Source organism: Cynocephalus volans, chromosome 3, assembly GCF_027409185.1.
Source record: "Cynocephalus volans isolate mCynVol1 chromosome 3, mCynVol1.pri, whole genome shotgun sequence".
Lineage (NCBI taxonomy): Eukaryota > Metazoa > Chordata > Mammalia > Dermoptera > Cynocephalidae > Cynocephalus > Cynocephalus volans.
The window spans coordinates 63528626-63549047 of record NC_084462.1 but is presented as its reverse complement, the minus strand read 5'-3'; the positions used below and the strand labels follow the sequence as shown (position 1 = coordinate 63549047).

Below are 20422 nucleotides of genomic sequence, written 5' to 3'. Positions count from 1 at the left end.
ACTATTCCAAAATATAGAAACAGAAGCCATTCTCCCAAATTCATTCTATGAGGCCAGCATCACCCTGATACCAAAACAAACAAGGATACAACAAAAAAAGAAAATTACAGGCCAATATCCTTGATAAACAGACACAAAAATCCTCAACAAAATATTAGCAATCAGAATACAACTACACATCAAAAAAATTCTACACCATGATGAAGTGAGATTCATCTCAGGGATACAATGATGGTTCAACATACACAAGTCAATAAACATGATATACTACTTCAACAATACCAAGGACAAAAACTATATGATTATCTCAATAGATGCAGCAAAAGCATTCAATAAAATTCAACATCCTTTCATGATAAAGACTCTCAGTAAATTAGCTATAGAAGGAAAGTATTTCAACACAATAAAAGCCTTATACTACAAACCAATTGCTAATATCCTGAATGGAGAAAAGCTGAAAGCTTTTCTCTTAAGAACAGGAACAAGACAAGGATGCCCACTCTCACCACTCCTATTTAACATAGTACTAGAAGTACTAGCCAGAGCAATCAGGCAAGAGAAAGAAATAAAGGGCGTCCAGATTGGAAAGGATGAAGTCGAACTGTCCCTGTTTGCAGATGACATAATCCTGTATATAGAAAAACCTGAAGACTACCAAAAAACTCTTAGAGCTGATTACCAATTTCAGTAATGTTGTAGGATACAAAATCAACACCCCCAAATCAGTAGTGTTTTAATATTCCAATAATGAACTAGCAGAAAAAGAAATCAAGAAAGCAAGCCCATTTAGAATAGTCACACACACACACACACACACACACACACAAAAAAAAAAAAAAAAAAAAAAAAAAACCCAGGAATCAGTTTTACCAAGGAGGTAAAAGATCTCTACAACAAGAACTACAAATCACTGCTGAAAGAAATTAAAGAGGACTCAAAAAGGGGCAAAGACATACCATGCTCTTAGATTGGAAGAATTAACATCTTGAAAATATCTGTACTACCCAAAGCAATCTACAGATTCAGTGCAATCCCCATCAAAATACCAATGGTATTCTTCACAGAAATAGAAAAAACAATCCTAATATTCATATGGAATAACAGAAGACTCCAAATAGCCAAAACAATCCTTTGCAAGAAAAATAAAGCTTGAGGCTTAACACTACCTGACTTCAAATTATATCACAAAGCTACTATAACCAAAACAGCATAGCAGTGACACAAAAACAGACAGCCGGACCAATGGAACAGAATAGAAAACCTGGGAATCAATCCACGTACTTACACCCAATGGATCTTTGTCAAAGGCAACTAGAGCATACATTGGGGAAAAGACTCCCTCGTTAATAAATGGTTTTGGGAAAATTGGACATCCATATGCAGAAGAATGAAACTGGACCTGTACCTCTTACCCTATACCAAAATCAACTCAAAATGAATTAAAGACTTAAATATAAGACTCCAAACCATAAAATTACTGAAAGAAAATAGGGGAAACACTTCAGGAAGTAGTACTGGGCAAAGACTTTATGAATAAGACACCAAAAGCACAAGCAACAAACAAAAAAATAAACAAATGGTATATATCAAACTAAAAAGCTTCTGCACAGCCACAGAAACAATCAACAGAGCTGAAAAACAGCCTATGGAATGGGAGAAAATATTTGCAAACTATTCATCCGACAAGGTATTAATATCCATAGTATATAAGGAACTCAAACAACTTCAAAGTAAAAAAGCAAATAATCCAGTTAAAAAATAGGCAAAGGAGATGAATAGACATTTTTCAAAGGAAGACATACAGATGGCCAACAGGTAAATGAAAAAATACTCAACATCACCAATCATCAGGGAAATGCAAATCAGAACCACACTGAGATATCATCTCACCCCAAAAAGACTGAGAATAACAAATGCTCTTGAGGATGCAGGGAAAGGGAAACTTTTCTGCACTGTTGGTCGGACTATAAATTAGTACAGCCATTATGGAAGACAGTATGGAGGTTTCTCAAACAATTACAGATAGAACTACCATATGGTCCAGCAATCCCACTACTGGGTATAAATCCAAAGGAATTAAAATCATCACATCTAAGAGTTACCTGCACTCCCATGTTCTTCACAGCTCTATTTACCATAGCCAAATATGGAACCAACCAACCTAAATCCATTGATGGATGACTGGATAAGGAAAATGTGGAATATATACAACATGGAATACTACTCAGCCATGAAAAGGAATGAAATTCTGCCATTTGCAGCAACATGGGTGAGCCTGGAGAAAATTGTGTTAAGTGAAATAAGCCAGACACAGAAATACCACATGTCTTCACTTATAACTGGGTGCTAAGAAAGAAAGGGAAAAAGAAAAGACCACAATAATATGTTGAACTTTCAGAAGGAGAGAACAAACCTAAGGATACTAGAGATGGGGGGGAACAAGGGAGGTTGGGGAGTGATTGGGCAGCTAAGGGGCATAAAGAATAATTACATTTTGTAATAATGAATATGCTAATAAAAGGAAAAAAAATGTATATACTCCTAACAACAGAATGTCAAAATGTGTGAGGCAAAAACTAATAGAATTGCAAGGAGAAACAGATGAAATCACTGTTATAGTTGGAGACTTCAACACTTCTGTCGGACAGAATTAGCCGGCTGAAAATCAGTAAGGAACTAGTTTAACTCAGTGATACCGTCAATCAACTGGATATAGTGGATATCTACAGACTATAGTCATGTGTTGCTTGATTAAGGGAATATGTTCTGACAAATGTGTCTTTAGGCAGTTTTGTTATGTGAACATCATAGTGTTCTTATACAAACCTAGATGGTGTAACCTAGATGGGTGTAGCCTACTGTACATCTAGGCTATATGGAATAGCATATTGCTCCTTCGTGAATAATGTATTGTGCCATTGTGTTAGGACAAATAACTGTGACATCACTAGGCAGTAAGAATTTCGGCTGCATTATAATCTTATGAGACCATCTTAGTATATGTGGTCCATGGTTGACTGAAGCTTTATTATGTGGCACATGACTGTACTTCATTCAAAAAAAGAGTAATGCACATTCTTCTCAAGCTCCCATGGATCATTCACTAAGATAGACCACATTCTGCACTGTAAAACACACCTTAACAAATTCAAAAGAAAAGAAATCATACAATGTCTATTCTTAGACCACAACATAACTAAACTAGAAGTCAATTATCGAAAGATAGCTGGAAAATCCTAAAATATTTGGAGACTAAACAACAATCTTTTAAGTAACACATGAGTCAATGAAGAAATCTCAAAAGAAATTAAAAACTAGTTTTGAATTAAATGAAAATATAACATCAAAATTTATGTGATACAGTGAAAGCAGTGCTTAGAGGGAAATTTGTAGCATTGACTGCACATATTAGAAAAGAAGAGAGATCTATAATCATCTGCCAGAGAAACTAGAAAAAGAAGAGCATATTAAATCCCAAGCAAGCAGAAGAAATATTAAAAATTACAGAATACCTCCCACTCCCTCCGCTGTTCTCTGGTGAGGCTGGTGGCGTGGGGCGTCCCCGGCCACTGTCGGGAGGGCAAGGAAGTATGGGCTGGGCCGACTGTCACTCCACCGCACCTTGGGCTCCGGCCCCCAGTAAACTTCCTGTTACCGGGAGGCAGATACCATCTCTGCTGCCACCAGTTCGGAAAAATTCCGAACCGATTTCTGGTTAGGAAAAGTGTGGTCGGAGCGTTCCCGAGTTCGCTTGAATCTGCCGGAGAGCTGACTGCGGGCAGGCACCGGAGTCGGGGGTTCAAAGGTGAACCGTGTACTGCGGCCTCCTCCCCCGAGGAGCCCACGCTCCGGTGTGGGAGATAAGACAAGTACACATATAACCGTGATACCAGGAGGAAGGTGATAAGTCCCGAGAAAGATCTACACAGTGCTACAAAGGCACCCAGAGTGACCAGTCGTCTGCGCCTAGCAGAAACCTGGTAGACTTCCTGAACAAGGCAGTGCCGAGCAGGGTCATGAAGGGCCTGGCTGATAGATGAGGGTTGCAGAAGACACATCCCAGCCTAGCCCAGTGCACACAGAGCGGGGAGACGTCCGGCTAGGGAGGCAGAGACTCAGCAGAAAACACACACCCTGCGGGGTCGCCACTGTGAGATCCAGCAGCCCAGCCTAGTGCGCACAGAGTGGGGAGACGTCTGGCTAGGGAGGCGGAGACTAGACAGAAACCACACACCCTGTGGGGCCGTCACTGCATGATCCAGAAGCCCGGGCCAGAGCCCACGGAACAGGGAGAAGTCCTGCACGGGAAGTGGAAGCTCAGCAGAGACCACACACCCTGCAGTACTGCCCCGTGATCCAGCAGCCCAGCAGAGTCCAAGCTGACCAGAGAGGTGGCCCCCGGGAGAGGTCCAAGACCAGAGGCAACCACACACACAAAGCACTAGAGGCCACCTGAGCAGTCACGGACGTAGCCATACCAAATTGGCAACCACAGCAACATCTTAGTTAGTCAGTAGTCTCAAACCAATGGACTGTGAAACCCCCTGCCACAATGAATAAACATCACAAAAAAAAAGATACCAAAAATACAAAAAATCAAGAAAGTACACCACCAAAAGTTAATAAATCTCAAACTCTAGATCCTATAGAACAAGAAGCCCCTGAAATGACTGACAAGGAATTTCGAGTGATAATTCTAAGGAAACTGAATGAGATACAAGAAAACTCAGCTAGACATCATGATGAAACGAGGAAAAGTATACGGGACCTGAAAGAGGAAATGTACAAGGAAATCAATGTCCTGAAAAAAAATGTAGCAGAACTTGCTGAACTGAAGAAGTTATTCAGCGAAATAAAAAGTACAACGGAGAGTTTAACCAGCAGGCTTGTCAAAGTTGAAGAGAGAACCTCTGAACTTGAAGATGGGCTGTTTGAAATAACACAAGCAGACAAAAAAAAAAAAAGAAAAAAGAATCAAAGACATTGAAGAAAATCTGAGAGTGATATCAGACAACCTTAACTGCTCAAATATCCGAGTCATGGGTATTCCAGAAGGGGAGGAAAACGGAGATTGCATTGCAAACATATTCAACAAAATAGTGGCAGAAAACTTTCCAGGTATAGGAAAAATCACAGATCTTCAGATCCAGGAAGCTCAACGATCTCCAAACGTATTCAACCCAAAAAAGCCCTCTCCAAGACATGTTATAGTCAAATTGACAAAACTCAGAGACAAAGAGAGAATCTTAAAAGCTGCAAGAGAGAAGCATCAAATCACCTATAAGGGATTCCCAATCAGGCTAACATCACACTTTTCATCACAAACCCTAAAAGCCAGAAAGGAATGGGATGATATATTCAAAATACTAAAAGACAAAGATTGCCAGCCAAGAATACTCTACCCTGCAAGGCTATCCTTCCGAAATGAAGGGCAAATAGTATATTTCTCAGACAAACAAAAACTGCGGGAGTTCACTACCACACGACCACCCTTACAAGAAATCCTCAAGGGAGTACTGGGTTTGGTTCCTGAAAAATAACTACCACTGCCATAAAAACCCAAGAAAAATCAAAACCCAGTAGTATAATAAAAATGGCATTCATGAAGAGAAAACAAGCAAACAAAAACGCTATCTACAACCTAAGGAACCAACAAACACAGAAACCAAACAGTAAATCAGAAAGCAAGGAACAAAAGACACCTAAGACAACCAAACAACCAATAAAATGCTAGGAATAAATCAACACCTTTCAGTAACAACTCTTAATGTAAAAGGCTTAAATTCCCCAATCAAAAGACACAGACTGGCTGACTGGATCAAAAAGGAGGACCCAACTATATGCTGCCTACAAGAGACCCACCTCACCCATAAAGATTCACATAGACTAAGAGTGAAAGGATGGAAAAAGATTTACCATGCAAACAGAAGAGAAAAACGAGCTGGAGTAGCTATTCTTATATCTGACAAAATAGACTTTAAACTAAAAACCATAAAAAGAGACAATGAGGGACACTACTTAATGATAAAAGGACTGATGCATCAAGAAGACATAACAATCATAAATATGTACGCACCCAATGTTGGAGCAGCCAGATTTATAAAACAAACTCTATTAGACCTAAAGAAGGAAATAGACACTAATACCATAATAGCAGGGGACCTGAACACCCCACTATCAATATTAGACAGATCATCTAGGCAAAGAATCAGTAGAGAAACACTAGATCTAAACAATCCTCTAGACCAATTGGACTTGGCAGATATCTACAGAACATTCCATTCAACAACCTCAGAATATTCATTCTTCTCATCAGCACATGGATCATTCTCTAGGATAAATCACATATTAGGTCACAAATCAAGTCTCAATAAATTCAAAAAAATTGGAATTATCCCATGTATTTTCTCAGACCACAATGGATTAAAACTAGAAATTAATAACAAACGAAACTCTGGAAACTATGCAAACACATGGAAATTAAACAGCATTCTACTTAATGACATATGGGTCCAAGAAGAAATCAAGCAGGAAATAAAAAAATTTATTGAAAATCATGATACATCATACCAAAACCTGTGGGATACTGCAAAAGCAGTATTAAGGGGGTAATTTATTGCATTAAATGCTCACCTCAGAAGAATGGCAAGATGGCAAGTGAACAACCTAACACTTCACCTTAAAGAACTAGAAAAACAAGAACAATCCAAACCTAAAGTTAGCAGATGGAAAGAAATCATTAAGATCAGAGCAGAACTGAATGAAATTGAAACCCAGAAAACAATAAAAAGATCAAGGAATCAAAAAGTTGGTTTTTTGAAAAGATAAATAAAATTGACAAACCATTAGTATGGCTAACAAAAAAAAGAAGAGAAAAGATTCAAATAACAAAAATTAGAAATGAAAAAGGCGATATTACAAATGATTCATCTGAAATACAAGGAATCATTCGAGACTACTATAAACAACTATACGCCAACAAATTTGAAAATCTGGAGGAAATGGATAAATTTCTGGACACACACAAGCTCCCAAAACTGAACCATGAAGACGTAGAAAATTTGAACAGACCAATAGCAATAGAGGAGATTGAAGCTGTTATCAGAAGGCTCCCAACAAAGAAAAGCCCAGGACCAGATGGATTCATAGCAGAATTTTACCAAACATTCAAAGAGGAATTGACACCAATTCTTTACAAACTATTCCAAAAGATTGAAACAGAGGCAATTCTCCCAAACTCATTCTATGAAGCAAAAATGATCCTGATTCCAAAACCAGGTAAAGATATAACCAAAAAAGAAAACTACAGGCCAATATCCTTGATGAATATAGATGCAAAAATCCTCACTAAAATACTAGCAAACAGAATACAGCAACCCATACGTAAAATTATTCACCACCATCACATGGGATTCATCCCAGGGATGCAAGGTTGGTTCAACATGCGCAAGTCAATAAATGTGATACACCATATTAATAAAGTCAAACACAAGGACCATATGATCATCTCTATAGATGCTGAAAAAGCTTTTGATAAAATTCAGCACTCATTCATGACAAAGACCCTCTATAAGTTAGGTATAGAGAGAAAGTATCTCAACATAATTAAAGCCATATATGACAAACCCACTGCCAATATCATCCTGAATGGGGAAAAGCTGAAAGCGTTTCCTTTAAGAACAGGAACTAGACAAGGATGCCCACTCTCACCACTCCTATTCAACATAGTGTTGGAAGTACTAGCCAGAGCAATCAGAGAAGAGAAGGAAATAAAGGGCATCCAGATTGGAAAAGATGAAGTCAAACTGTCCCTGTTTGCAGATGACATAATCCTATATATCTAACAGCCTAAGACCTCTAAAAAAAAACTCTTGGAATTGATAAATGATTTCAGTAAAGTAGCAGGATACAAAATCAACACACAAAAATCAGTAGCATTTCTTTTCTCCAATAGTGAACACGCAGAAAGACAAATCAAGAAAGCCTGCCCATTTACAATAGCCACCAAAAAAAGAAAATACTTAGGAATTGAGTTAACCAAGGAGGTGAAAAATCTCTATAATGAGAACTACAAACCACTGCTGAGAGAAATTAGAGAGGATACAAGAAGATGGAAAGATATCCCATGCTCTTGGATTGGAAGAATCAACATAGTGAAAATGTCCATACTACCCAAAGTGATATACTAATTCAATGCAATCCCCATCAAAATTCCAAAGACATTTTTCTCAGAAATGGAAAGAACTATCCGGACATTTATATGGAATAATAAAAGACCACGCATAGCCAAAGCAATGCTGAGCAAAAAAAATAAAGCTGGAGGCATAACACTACCCGATTTTAAGCTATACTACAAAGCTATAATAACCAAAACAGTATGGTACTGGCATAAAAACAGACACACTGATCAATGGAATAGAATAGAGAATCCAGAAATCAACCCACACACTTACTGCCATCTGATCTTTGACAAAGGCACCAAGCCTATTCACTGGGGAAGGGACTGCCTCTTCAGCAAATGGTGCTGGGATAACTGGATATCCATATGCAGGAGAATGAAACTAGACCCATACCTCTCACCATATACTAAAATCAACTCAAAATGGATTAAGGATTTAAATATACACCCTGAAACAATAAAACTTCTTAAAGAAAACATAGGAGAAACACTTCAGGAAATAGGACTGGACACAGACTTCATGAATACAACCCCAAAAGCACGAGCAACCAAAGGAAAAATAAACAAATGGGATTATATCAAACTAAAAAGCTTCTGCACAGCAAAAGAAACAATTAACAGAGTTAAAAGACAACCAACAGAGTGGGAGAAAATATTTGCAAAATATACATCTGACAAAGGATTAATATCCAGAATATATAAGGAACTCAAAAAACTTTACAAGAGAAAAACAAGCAACCCAATTAAAAACTGGGCAAAAGAGCTAAGTAGGCATTTCTCTAAGGAAGATATACAAATGGCCAAGAGACATATGAAAAAATGCTCAATATCACTCAGCATCCGGGAAACGCAAATCAAAACCACACTGAGATACCATCTAACCCCAGTTAGGATGGCTAAAATCCAAAAGACCCTGAACGATAAATGCTGGCAAGGTTGCGGAGAAAAAGGAACTCTTATACATTGTTGGTGGGACTGCAAAATGGTGCAGCCTCTATGGAAAATGGTATGGAGGTTCCTCAAACAATTGCAGATAGATCTACCATATGACCCAGCTATCCCACTGCTGGGAATATACCCAGAGGAATGGAAATCATCAAGTCAAAGGTATACTTGTTCCCCAATGTTCATTGCAACACTCTTTACAATAGCCAAGAGGTGGAACCAGCCCAAATGTCCATCATAGGATGAGTGGATATGGAAAATGTGGTACATCTACACAATGGAATACTACTCAGCTGTAAAAACGAATGAAATACTGCCTTTTGCACCAACATGGATGGATCTTGAGAGAATTATATTAAGTGAAACAAGTCAGGCACAGGAAGAGAAATACCACATGTTCTCACTTATTGGTGGGAGCTAAAAATTAATATATAAATTCACACACACACACACACACACACAACAAAAAATGGGGTGGCGAAGAAGATATAACAACTACAATTACTTGAAGTTGATACAACAAGCAAACAGAAAGGACATTGTTGGGGGGAGGGAGGAGAGGGAGGAGGGAGGGAGGTTTTGGTAAGGGGCAACAATAATCAACCACAATGTATATCGACAAAATAAAGTTTAAAAAAAAAGAGAAGCAAGATTATAAATAAAAAAACAATAAATAAAATTAATTAATTAATTAATTAATTATTTTAAAAATTAGAGAATAAATCAATGAAGTTGAAAACAGGAAATCAGTAGAGAAAGTCAATGAAACCAAGACACGACTTGTGTTGGAGAGAGTGATAATGACTTAGAAGCTCAAAATCATTGCAAAACGACGGGGGTTTACCTAGAGGTGTGTAGATGACAGAGCTACAAATGGGTGACATAATGTGATCATGTGAGACTCAAAGCTGAAGTCTTTTAGGGTGAAAAGAGGGAGGATTTTTTGAGTGGCAATGAGGAGTTCCACCTCCAGACCCAGTGGTGTGAGGATGGTGGCAGACAAAGCAATTTCCACTGGAGAGGGCTGCGGGGAAGTTGTTGTCCTCAGGGCACCTCCAGGTTTTTGTTAGAAGAAGAAGACAAATAGGTGAAAGATACAGAGAATTTTGGTTTGCTGATATTGGACTCTGAGTTTTGTAAATTACAGTGTAAAGGCTCAGGAATTGAGGAGGAGTGGGAGATAGGTACAGATTAAGGAGCATGCAGAGCATTACAGATGTCAGTGCATGGGTTATGAAGGATAACCTTTGAGTCTGTGTGTTCTTCTAGTGACTGAAATAAGGGCAGGATGGGATTAGTCCTAGCTAACTCAAGATAGATGGTGGTGGTAAAGTTATGAGTGTAAGGAAGTAGCAAGCTGTATTTTCTATGGCTTGGTCTTTTCCTCTATAGCTGGAGATGAAGAGGCCTGAGGCTCATTCTTAACTCCTGCTGGGAAACGGGTAGTTTAACTCCACGTACAGGTTGTTTTCTGTTGAATGAGGATAGAAAACCAGTTAAATTTTATTTATTTATTTTATTTGTTTTGGCCAAACTTCTATCTGTGTTCTATGTAACTAATTTCTTTATCTGACCACAAAAGGTAAACTTTTTTTTTTCATTTTTTAAATTGTGGTAAAACATATATAACATAAGGATCGCCATTTTAAACATTTTAAACGATAGAATTGTGTGGAATTAATTACATTCACAATGCTGTGCAACCACTACCTCTATTTTCAAAACTTGTTCGTAACCCTAAACCTAAACTCTGTATCCATTAAGCAATAACTTATTATTTCTTCCCCCCAGCAAGAGGTAATGAATGATATTATAGTACCTTTCTTCAAAAGTTGGGAAGTTGTTACATAAAGGAGCATTATTTAATGACATCCTAAACATTATATAAACAGATTATAATGTAGTTTTTATGAATGCCTGTTTGATAAAGCAAGCAGAAGTTTAGCCACATTTAAAATGTGAAATTCCTGCGTATAAATAGAAGACATTTTGCTGTGGATTGATTGAATTGCATCCCCCAAAGTCCATATACTAGAAGCTAATTCCCACTGTAACTGTCGAGGGTGGGAAATCCTATTATTTTAATTGAAAGGTGAGGCCTTGAAGAGATGATTAGGTTCTTAAGACCATACCCTAATGAATAGATTAACAATGCTGGTCATGGACTTGGTTCCGAGAGATTTAAAAGGAGAGCACGTGAGAGTCTCTCTATCTTGGCTCCACCATTTTTTGCCATCTGAGTGAGACCCCTGCATTTCTCTAAAGCCACCACCAAAGAAGACCCCTCACCAGATATGTTCCTTGGACTTTCAACTTCCCAGCCTCTGAACTGTGAGCAATAAATTTCATTTTCTTTATAAAATATCTAGTTATGTATGTTTTGTTATAAGCAACAGAAATGGACTAATAATAAATTTCTTGAAGCTTTATGTACAAAATGCAGTAGTACTTAATATTTAGAATTCTCAATCAGTGACAGAAGTTTGTTTAAAAGTCTTTTATAAAATAAATTTCTAACTGTACTATATTTACAGTTATCAGTGAATATCCCAACTAGCTGAATAATAAAGCTTGAAATAAATGACATTTTTTCCCTTTAGTTGGTGCTTCTCGTGCTGCTGTTGATGCTGGCTTTGTTCCCAATGACATGCAAGTTGGACAGACAGGAAAAATAGTAGCACCAGTAAGTATATTGATGTACAGTATGCCATGCAAAATTCTGTAAACACTGTATGTATCCTTTGAACAGTAATCTCAGTGATTCAATGTTCCTAAGCAGTTAGCCAGTACCTTGGTGGATGTGTCCCTTTCACAAGGTCTGTGGAATTCTTGGTCTCATTAAAATGCTTAGCAGCAGTTCTTCCCTAGTGCGCCACGGGCTCAGCCCTTAGCAGCAGTTCTTAAACGCAGCATTTTTCAGATGCTTTTTTCAAATTCTTTTAAAAAAAAAAAAAAACAGACATTTATTTATATTTCAATGGCAGTTTTATTTTGTTGAGAAACATAGGAACACAACAAAACACTTCACAGGCCACTTTACACAATAAAAAAGGCAATAAAAACATACATATTTTTGCAGGCATGAACACTCAGGTATAATAGCAACAGTCACGTGGGTATGACTGTTATGGGCAGATAAACTGTATTCATAAAGGAATAGGTCAAAAAGTGAAATGTGTAAATGCATATCACTATGGTAGGTAATTGTATGCACCAAGCTTTATAATGGAGGGCTTCTGAAATACTGTGAGGGACAACCTGAGTCTTTTGACGAAATCAAACAAATGCTGCCGAGGATCACCAGCACATATGCAGTCACCCAAAGGACTGAGATCTCAAGAAATTTTATCTTTCACAAATCCAGATGTACAAACAGGAAATCTCTTCATTTATTGAGGAAGTTTTAATATTGTTATGTACACACAGAGTGCTTACACACAAAGTCAACTTTGTGATAATACACTTTTGTGGAGTCAAATTTGCAAAAAATGCATAAAACAGATTAGAATTCATTAAAAGTCTTTACACAAGTCATGCTTTCAGTATTGGAAATGATGCTAAGATGAAATACATAGCATAGCAAATTGTAAAAAGTAATGCTGGCAATTTAAAATAGTGGGGAAAACAACTAAAAAAAGAAAAGAAAATCCCTTCCCCAGAATTCAGCTTTCAAAATTGAACATTTGAGATTTTAATCTTTTCAGGATTGTGATTTTATTTTTTTATTTTTTTTTCATGTACTTGACATTTACTTAACATTAATTTTTATTTTTAATTGAAACATGATTGTACATATCTGTGGGGTACAGAATTGAATATCAGTACCTGTGTGCAGTGTGTGATCCTCAAGTTAGAATAATTACTATATTTATCATTGCACAATGTAATCATTTTTTGTGGCCCTTTACCAATTTCTCACTAACCTCCCCTCTCACTTCCCCTCTGGTGGCCTCAGATCCATCTTGTCCTTTTGAAAGTTCAATGAATTATTGTGATTGTTGTATCGTTCTTTCTTTTTTAAATTTTAGCTCCTACTTATGATTAAGGACATGCTGTTTTTCTCTTTCTGTGCCTAGCTTATTCACTTACACATAGTTTCTCTAAGTTTATTCATGTTGCTGTGAATGGCAGAATTTGATTCCTTTTTATGGTAGAGTTAGTATTCCATCATGCATGTATATCACATTTTCCTTGTCTGGTTGTCTGTCAGTGGACATTTAGGTTTATTCCAACTCTTAGCTATTGTAAATAGAGCTGTGATAAACATGGGAGTGAAGGTATCCCTTCAACATGATGATTTTCATTCCATTGGGTATACACCCAGCAATGGGATTGCTGGATCTTATGGCAGTTTTATCTATAGTTGTTTGAGGAACTTCTATACTGTTTTCCATAATGGCTGCATTAATTTACAGTTCCACCCACAGTATAGGAGGGTTTCCCTGTCTCTACATCCTCACCAGCATTTGTTATTCTCTGCCTTTTTGATAATGATCAATCTAACTGATGTGAGATGACATCTCATGTGGTTTTGATGTGCATTTCTCTGAATGTCATGTTGAACATTTTTTCATTTGTCTGTTGGACATTTGTATATCTTCCTTTGAGAAATGCCTATTCAGCTCCTTTGCCCAGTTTTTAATTGGGTTACTTATTTTACTACTGTCAGTTTGAGTTCCCTGTATATTCTGGATATTAATCATTTTTTGGATGCATAGTTTGCAAATATTTTCTCCCATTCTGTGGGTTGTTTTTTCACTCTGCTGTTCTTTTGCTGTGCAGCAGATTTTTACTTTTATAATCCCATTTGTTTGTTTCTTCTTTTGTTGCCTGTGCTTTTGGGTCTTATTCATCAAGTCTTTGTCAGTCCTACTTCCTGAAGTGTTTCCCCTGTGTTTTCTTTTAGTAGTTTTATAGTTTCAGGTGTTATATAAAAGTCTTAAATCCATTTTGAGTTGTTTTGATTCATGGCGAGGGGTAGAGGTCTAGTTTTGTTCTTCTACAGGTGGATGTCCAGTTCTCCCAGAACCACTTATTGAAGAGGCAATCCTTTCCCCCATGTATGCTTCTGTTGCCCTTGTCAAATATCAGTAGGCTGTAAGTATGTGGGTTGATTTCTGGGTTCTCTGTTCTGTTCTGTTGGTCTGAGCGTCTGTTTTTATGCCAGTACCATGCTGTTTTGGTTACAATAGCTTTGTAGTATAATTTGAAGTCAGGTAGTGTAGTGGCTCTGGATGTATTTATTTATTTATTTTGTTCATGACTGCTTTCACTATTCAAGGTCGTTTGTTGTTCCATAAGAATATTAGGGTTGTTTTTTCTACTTCTGTGAAGAATGTCATTGGTATTTTGATGGGCATTGTATTGAATCTGTAGATTGCTTTGGTTGGTATTGATAGTTTCACAGTGGTAATTCTTCTAATCCAAGAACATGGAATGTCTTTCCATCTTTTTGTGTCCTATTTAAATTCTTTCAGCAGTGATTTGTAGTTCTCACTGTAGAGATCTTTCAACTCCTTGGTTATATTGATTCCCAGGTATTTTATTTTTTTGGTGATTCTTGTAAATGGGCTTGCTTTCTTGATTTTTTTTTCCTGCTAGTTCATTATTGAAGTATAAAAATGCTGCTAATGCTTGCATGTTGATTTTGTATCCTGCTACTTTACTGAAATCGTTTATCAGCTCTAAGAGTTTTTTAGTAGAGTCTTTAGGTTTTTCTGTATATAGGATTATGTCATCTGCAAACAGGGACAGTTTGACTTTGTCTTTTCCAATTGGATGCCCTTTATTTCTTTCTCCTGCCTGACTGCTCTGGCTAGTACTTCTAAAGCTATGTTAAATAGGAGTGGTAGGAGTAGGCATCCATGTCTCGTTGCTGTTCTTCTTCCCATTTAGGATGATATTGGCAGTGGACTGTATATGGCTTTTATTGTGTTGAGGTACTTTCCTTCTGTACATAATTTGCTGTGAGTGTTCATGAAGGGATGTTGAATTTTGTCTAATGCTTTCTCTGTATCTATTGAGATAATCATATGGTTTGTATCCTTGATTTTGTTGATGTGGTTTATCACTTTTATTGATTTGCATGTGGTATTTTGATGAGGAATTTTGCATTGAAGTTCATCAGGGATATTGTCTGTAGTTTTCTTTTTTGTTGTTGTGTCTTTGTCTGGTTTTGTTATCAAGGTGTTGCTGACCTAATAGAATGGGTTTGGAGGAATAGCCCATGTTCCAATATTTTGGAATAGTTTGAAGAGAATTGGTATTAATTCCTTTTTAAAAGTTTGGTACAATTCTGCAGTAAAGCCATCTGATCCTGGACTTTCTTTGTTAGGAGGCTGCTGATTACTGCTTCAGTTTTATTGCTTATTATTATTGGTCTATTCAGGTTTTCTGTTTCTCTCTTGGTTCAGTCTTTGTAGTTTGTATGTGTCCAAAAATTTATCCATTTCCTCCAGGTTTTCAGATTCATTGGTGTATAGTTGTTTATAATACTCTCTAATGATTCTTTGTATTTCTGCAGTATTAGTTGTCATGTCTCCTTCTTCATTTCTGATATTTGTTATTTGGGTCTTCTCTGTTCTTTTTTAGTTAGCCTAGCTAACAGTTTGTCTATTTTGTTTATGTTCTCAAAAATCCAAGTTTTTGTTTCATTGATCTTTTGTATCATCCTTTTAGGTCTCTATTTCATTGAGTTCTGCTACGATCTTAATTATTTCTTTCTATCTACTATTTTGGGGATTAGATTATTCTTGTTTTTCTAGTTCTTTGAAGTGTAATGGTAGGTTGTTTATTTGAAATGTTTTTATTCTTTCAATGTGTTTACTGCAATAAGCTTTCTTCTTACTACTGCTTTTGCAGTATCCCACAGATTTAGTATGATGTGTCTTTATTTTCATTAGTTTCAAGACATTTTTTGATTTCCTGTTTAATTTCTTCTTGGACACATAGGTCATTCAGGGGCATGTTGTTTAATTCCCATGTATTTGTATAGTTTCCAGAGTTTTGCTTGTTATTGATTTCTAGTTTCAATTTGTTGTTGTCTGAGAAGATACTTGAAATGATTTCAATTTTTAAACATTTTTTGAGAGTTGATTTGTGACCTAACATGTGGTCTGTCCTGGAGAATGCTCCATGTGCTGATGAGAAGAATGCATAATCTGTAGTTTTTGGATGTAATGTTCTGTAGATATCTACCAGGTCCAGTTGGTCTAAAGTGAAGTTTAAATCCTGTACTTCTCTGTTGATTTGTTGCCGAGATGATCTGTCTAGTGTTGAGAGAGGGGCGTTCAGGTCCCCTACTATTATTATATTTGGGCCTATCTCTTTCTTTAGGCCTACTAGTATTTGCTTTGTATATTTAGGTGCTCCAGTGTTGAGTACATATATATTTATGATATCTATGATTTTTATGTCTTCTTGCAGGGCAGGTCTGTTTGTCCTTATATAGTATCCTTTTTCTCTTTTTATGATTTTGGTTTAAAGTCTATTTTATCCAATGTAAGAATAGCTACTACTGCTCATTTGGGGTTTCCATTTGCTTGGTATATCTTTTTTCATTGCTTCACTATTAGTCTGTGTGACTTTACTGGTGAGGTGAGTCTCTTGAAGACAGCATGTAGTTGGGTATAGGTTTTTAATCTAATCAGTGAGTCTATGTCTTTCAAATGGGGAGTTTAATCCACTTACATTTAAGGTTGTTATTGAAAGATATTGTCTTATTTCTGGCATTTTTTGAGTTTTGTTTGGATGTTTCAAATATATTTTGTTCCTTTTTTCCCTTTTTATTGTCTGTCTTTGATGATTGTTGGTTTTTTGAGGTTTTAAATTTTAATTTCTTTCTCTTTCTTGTTTGCATTTTTGTTGTAACAGTGGGTTTTGTTCTTTCTTTTGTATTGGTGGTAGTGATTATTGTTTTTTGGATTCCAGATGCAGGATCCTTTAAGTATTCCTTTCAGGGCTGGTCATGTGGTGGTGAACTCCCACAGTTTTTGTTTGTCTGGGAAATACACTATTTCTCCCTAATTTTGGAGTGATAGCCTTGCTGGGTATAGTATTCTTGGCTGACCATTTTTTCTTTTAGTATTTTGAATATATCATTCTATATATTTTTTTTTGGCCTGTAGAGTTTCTGTTGATAAGTCTGATGGTATTATGATGCAGGCTCCCTTATAGGTGACTTGACACTTTTCTCTTGCTGATTTAAGGATTCTCTGTTTTGTCTTACAGTTAACACATTTTGTGTTTTTCAGCATATTTCAAAGATTTCAAAACTTTAAAATGACAACTATTCATAAGTTAAATCACACCATGTGTGACCTTTTTGCTTATCACACTACATCATTCAGGCTATAAGAGGAGATTTATTGAGCAAATGAGCTTTAGCCTTCCATGGCATTTAATTAGGTCTGGTACTTGTGGAAATCTTGCTTGTCTAATTTTACATGAGTAGGCATTTTCAGGCCTGAATTTACAGAAGATCAGCAGACTATAACCTTCCTAATCAAAAGCGCTTCTACAAGAAACTCAGATATACACTGAGGTGGCAGACAAACTTTTATTTATTCTGACTGAACGGAAGCACTTATGGTTATTAAATAGAATAGTAGAGTGGCAGGGAGTAACTGGTGGCATCCTTTCCTTTATTGGAAATAGATGTCATACAATCAACTTTACTTAAACTACTCTTATGATTGTAGAACTATTGAAATTTTTTTTAAGGAAATTAAATAGAACAGTTCATTGTTGTTGGGATGTGCTGTTCTGAAGACATCTCAGGGAAAAAGCTAGGGAGTATGCATAGGTTATCTATGTATAGGCAAATACACCTGCAGTTGGCCTTCCGTATCTGTGGACTCGACACCTGCAAATTCAACCAGTCACAGATCAAAAATATTTTTTAATAAAACCATTAAAAAATAACAACAGTTAAAAAAATACAAATAAAAACAATAAGGTATAACAACTATTTAAACAGCATTTACATGGAATTAGGTGTTATAAGTAATCTTGAAGTGATTTAAAGTATACAGGAAATGCAAATCAAAACGACCATGAGGTATCATCTCACCCCAGGTATACTGGCTATTATCAAAAAGACAGAGAATAGCAAATACTGGCAAGGATGCAGAGAAAGGGGAACCCTCCTGCACTGGTGGTGATAAAGTAAATGGGTGAAGCCATTATGGAAAATGGTATGGAGGCTCCTCACACAGCTACAGATAGAACTCCCATACAATCCAGCATTTCCACTGCTGGTTATATAGCCACAGGAATGGAAATCATCATGTTGAAGGGATACCTGTACTCCCATGTTTATTGCAGTGTTTTTACAATAGCCAAGAGTTAGAACCAACCTAAAGGTCCGTCGTTGGATAACTGGATAAGAAAAATGTTGTATATTGACATAATGGAATACTATGCCATAAGAAAGAATGAAATACCATCATTCTCAGCAACATGGGTGAACTTAGAGAAAATTATGTTAAGTGAAATAAGCTAGGCACAGAAAGAGAAATACCACATATCCTCACTCATAAGTGGGGGCTAAAAAAAATAAACAAATTAATAAAAAAAGAAAGATAACAAGAATCACAGTAATACATTGTGAACTTTCAACAGGAGAGAACGGAACTGAGGTTACCAGAGATGGGAAAGGGGGAGAGGGAGATGGGTAAGGGAGGAATTGGTAAAGGGCCACGAAAATTGATTACATTGTATAATGTTGAATATACTAATTATCCTGACTTGAGCATCACATATAGCACACAGTTATTGATATTCAACACTGTACCCAACAGATATGTATAATCAACTATGTTTCAATAAATATATAAAAAATAAATTTTTATCAATATATTACTGTTATCAGAACACCTTATGAACTTTCCTTGAATAATTTTGCTGATAATGTCTCATATTATTTGCCCTAGATGTATAAATCATTACTTTATTATGTTAACTAAATTCAGAATTTAGAACAATTAAGCTATATAGAATAGAAATAACTAAAAAATCACCACATTTACACACACACACACAAAGTATATTGGAGGATGTGTGCTGGTTATATGCAAATATTGTGCCATTTTATATAAGAGACTTGAGCATCTGCAGATTTTGGTTTCTGCCAGTTCCTGGTACTAATCCTCCATGGATACTGAGAGACGACTGTACATACATATTTATATACACAAACACATTTACATCTATATTTCTGTAGCAATCTCTATGTATTGAAAACCATGAGTTTACACTGATATTGCCAATTCCAGCCCAATACCACAGAGTCATTTCTAGTTTTCTCCTATTTGTAATGCCTTTTCCTCTTTGGTAAAACACCTGGACCCTGCCAATACCCTACCTTGCATAGATTCCCTCCTTGCCCCACTCAGGCTCTAACATTGTGCACTGGCAGCCCTCCTATATAGATATTCTCCCCACCCTGCTTGGACTCTGATACCCCTTTCTAGGTAATTTTTTCCCCCGTAGTTGTACAATTTTACTCTCCTACTATGTATGTGGGTTTCAGTTTCTCCTCATTTTCACCAGCATTTGGCGTTTTAGCCATTCTTTTGGATGTGTAGTGGTACTTTACCGTGGTTTTAATTTGCATTGCCTTGTTATCTAATGATTATGAACACTGTCGTATTATTGGTCATTCAAATAACTTCTTTATGAAGTGTCCAAAGCTTTTGCCCTTTTTTACTAGATTGCTTGTTTTTATTATTGAGATGTAGACATTTTTAATATGGTCTGGTATGAATTTCTTGTTAGATATATGTTTTACAGATATCTTCTCCCAATCTTCTTTTTGACTTTTTTTTTTTTTTTTTTTTTTTTGGTGGCTGGTCAGTACAGGGATCGAACTCTGGATGTTTCTGTTATCAGCACCATGCTCTAACCAACTGAGCTAACTGGCCAGCCCATTTATTTTCTCAGTGGTATCAATTTGGAGAACATCCCTTCTGTTCCTGATTTACTGAGAGTTTTTACCATGAATGTATGTTGAATTTTGTCAGATGTTTTCTGCATCTGTTGAAATGATTATATGGTTTTTATTCTCTATTCTGTTAATATGGTGAGTTACATTGTTTGGTTTTTGGATGTTAAACCACCTTGGATTACTGCAATAAGCCCTACTTGATCATGATATGTTATTCTTTTAATATACTGCTGGTTTTGATTTACTGATATTCTATTAAGAATTTTGGGTCTGTTTTTGACAAGATATTCTGAAATTTTTTTTTTTTAATATCTTTGTCTAGTTTTGGTATAAACATGCTGGTTTCATAAAAC

The 20422-nt window shown here is 36.5% G+C and overlaps 1 protein-coding gene across 3 annotated transcripts in view; it reads left to right on the top strand.

Moving 5' to 3' along the window:
• ETFA (electron transfer flavoprotein subunit alpha) overlaps window positions 1–20422 on the top strand; it is a 101366-nt gene that overhangs the window by 43587 nt on the left and 37357 nt on the right. Inside the window, exons 9-10 of one of the 3 annotated variants that reach the window (XM_063091043.1) lie at window positions 11725–11807; window positions 19985–20348. In XM_063091043.1, coding sequence (XP_062947113.1) covers window positions 11725–11807; window positions 19985–20035 — 134 coding nt within the window. In that variant the 3' untranslated portion in view covers window positions 20036–20348. Of the gene's footprint in view, window positions 1–11724; window positions 11808–19979; window positions 20349–20422 lie in introns of those variants that run through there. The other 2 variants (XM_063091044.1, XM_063091042.1) reach the window with 2 other exon arrangements.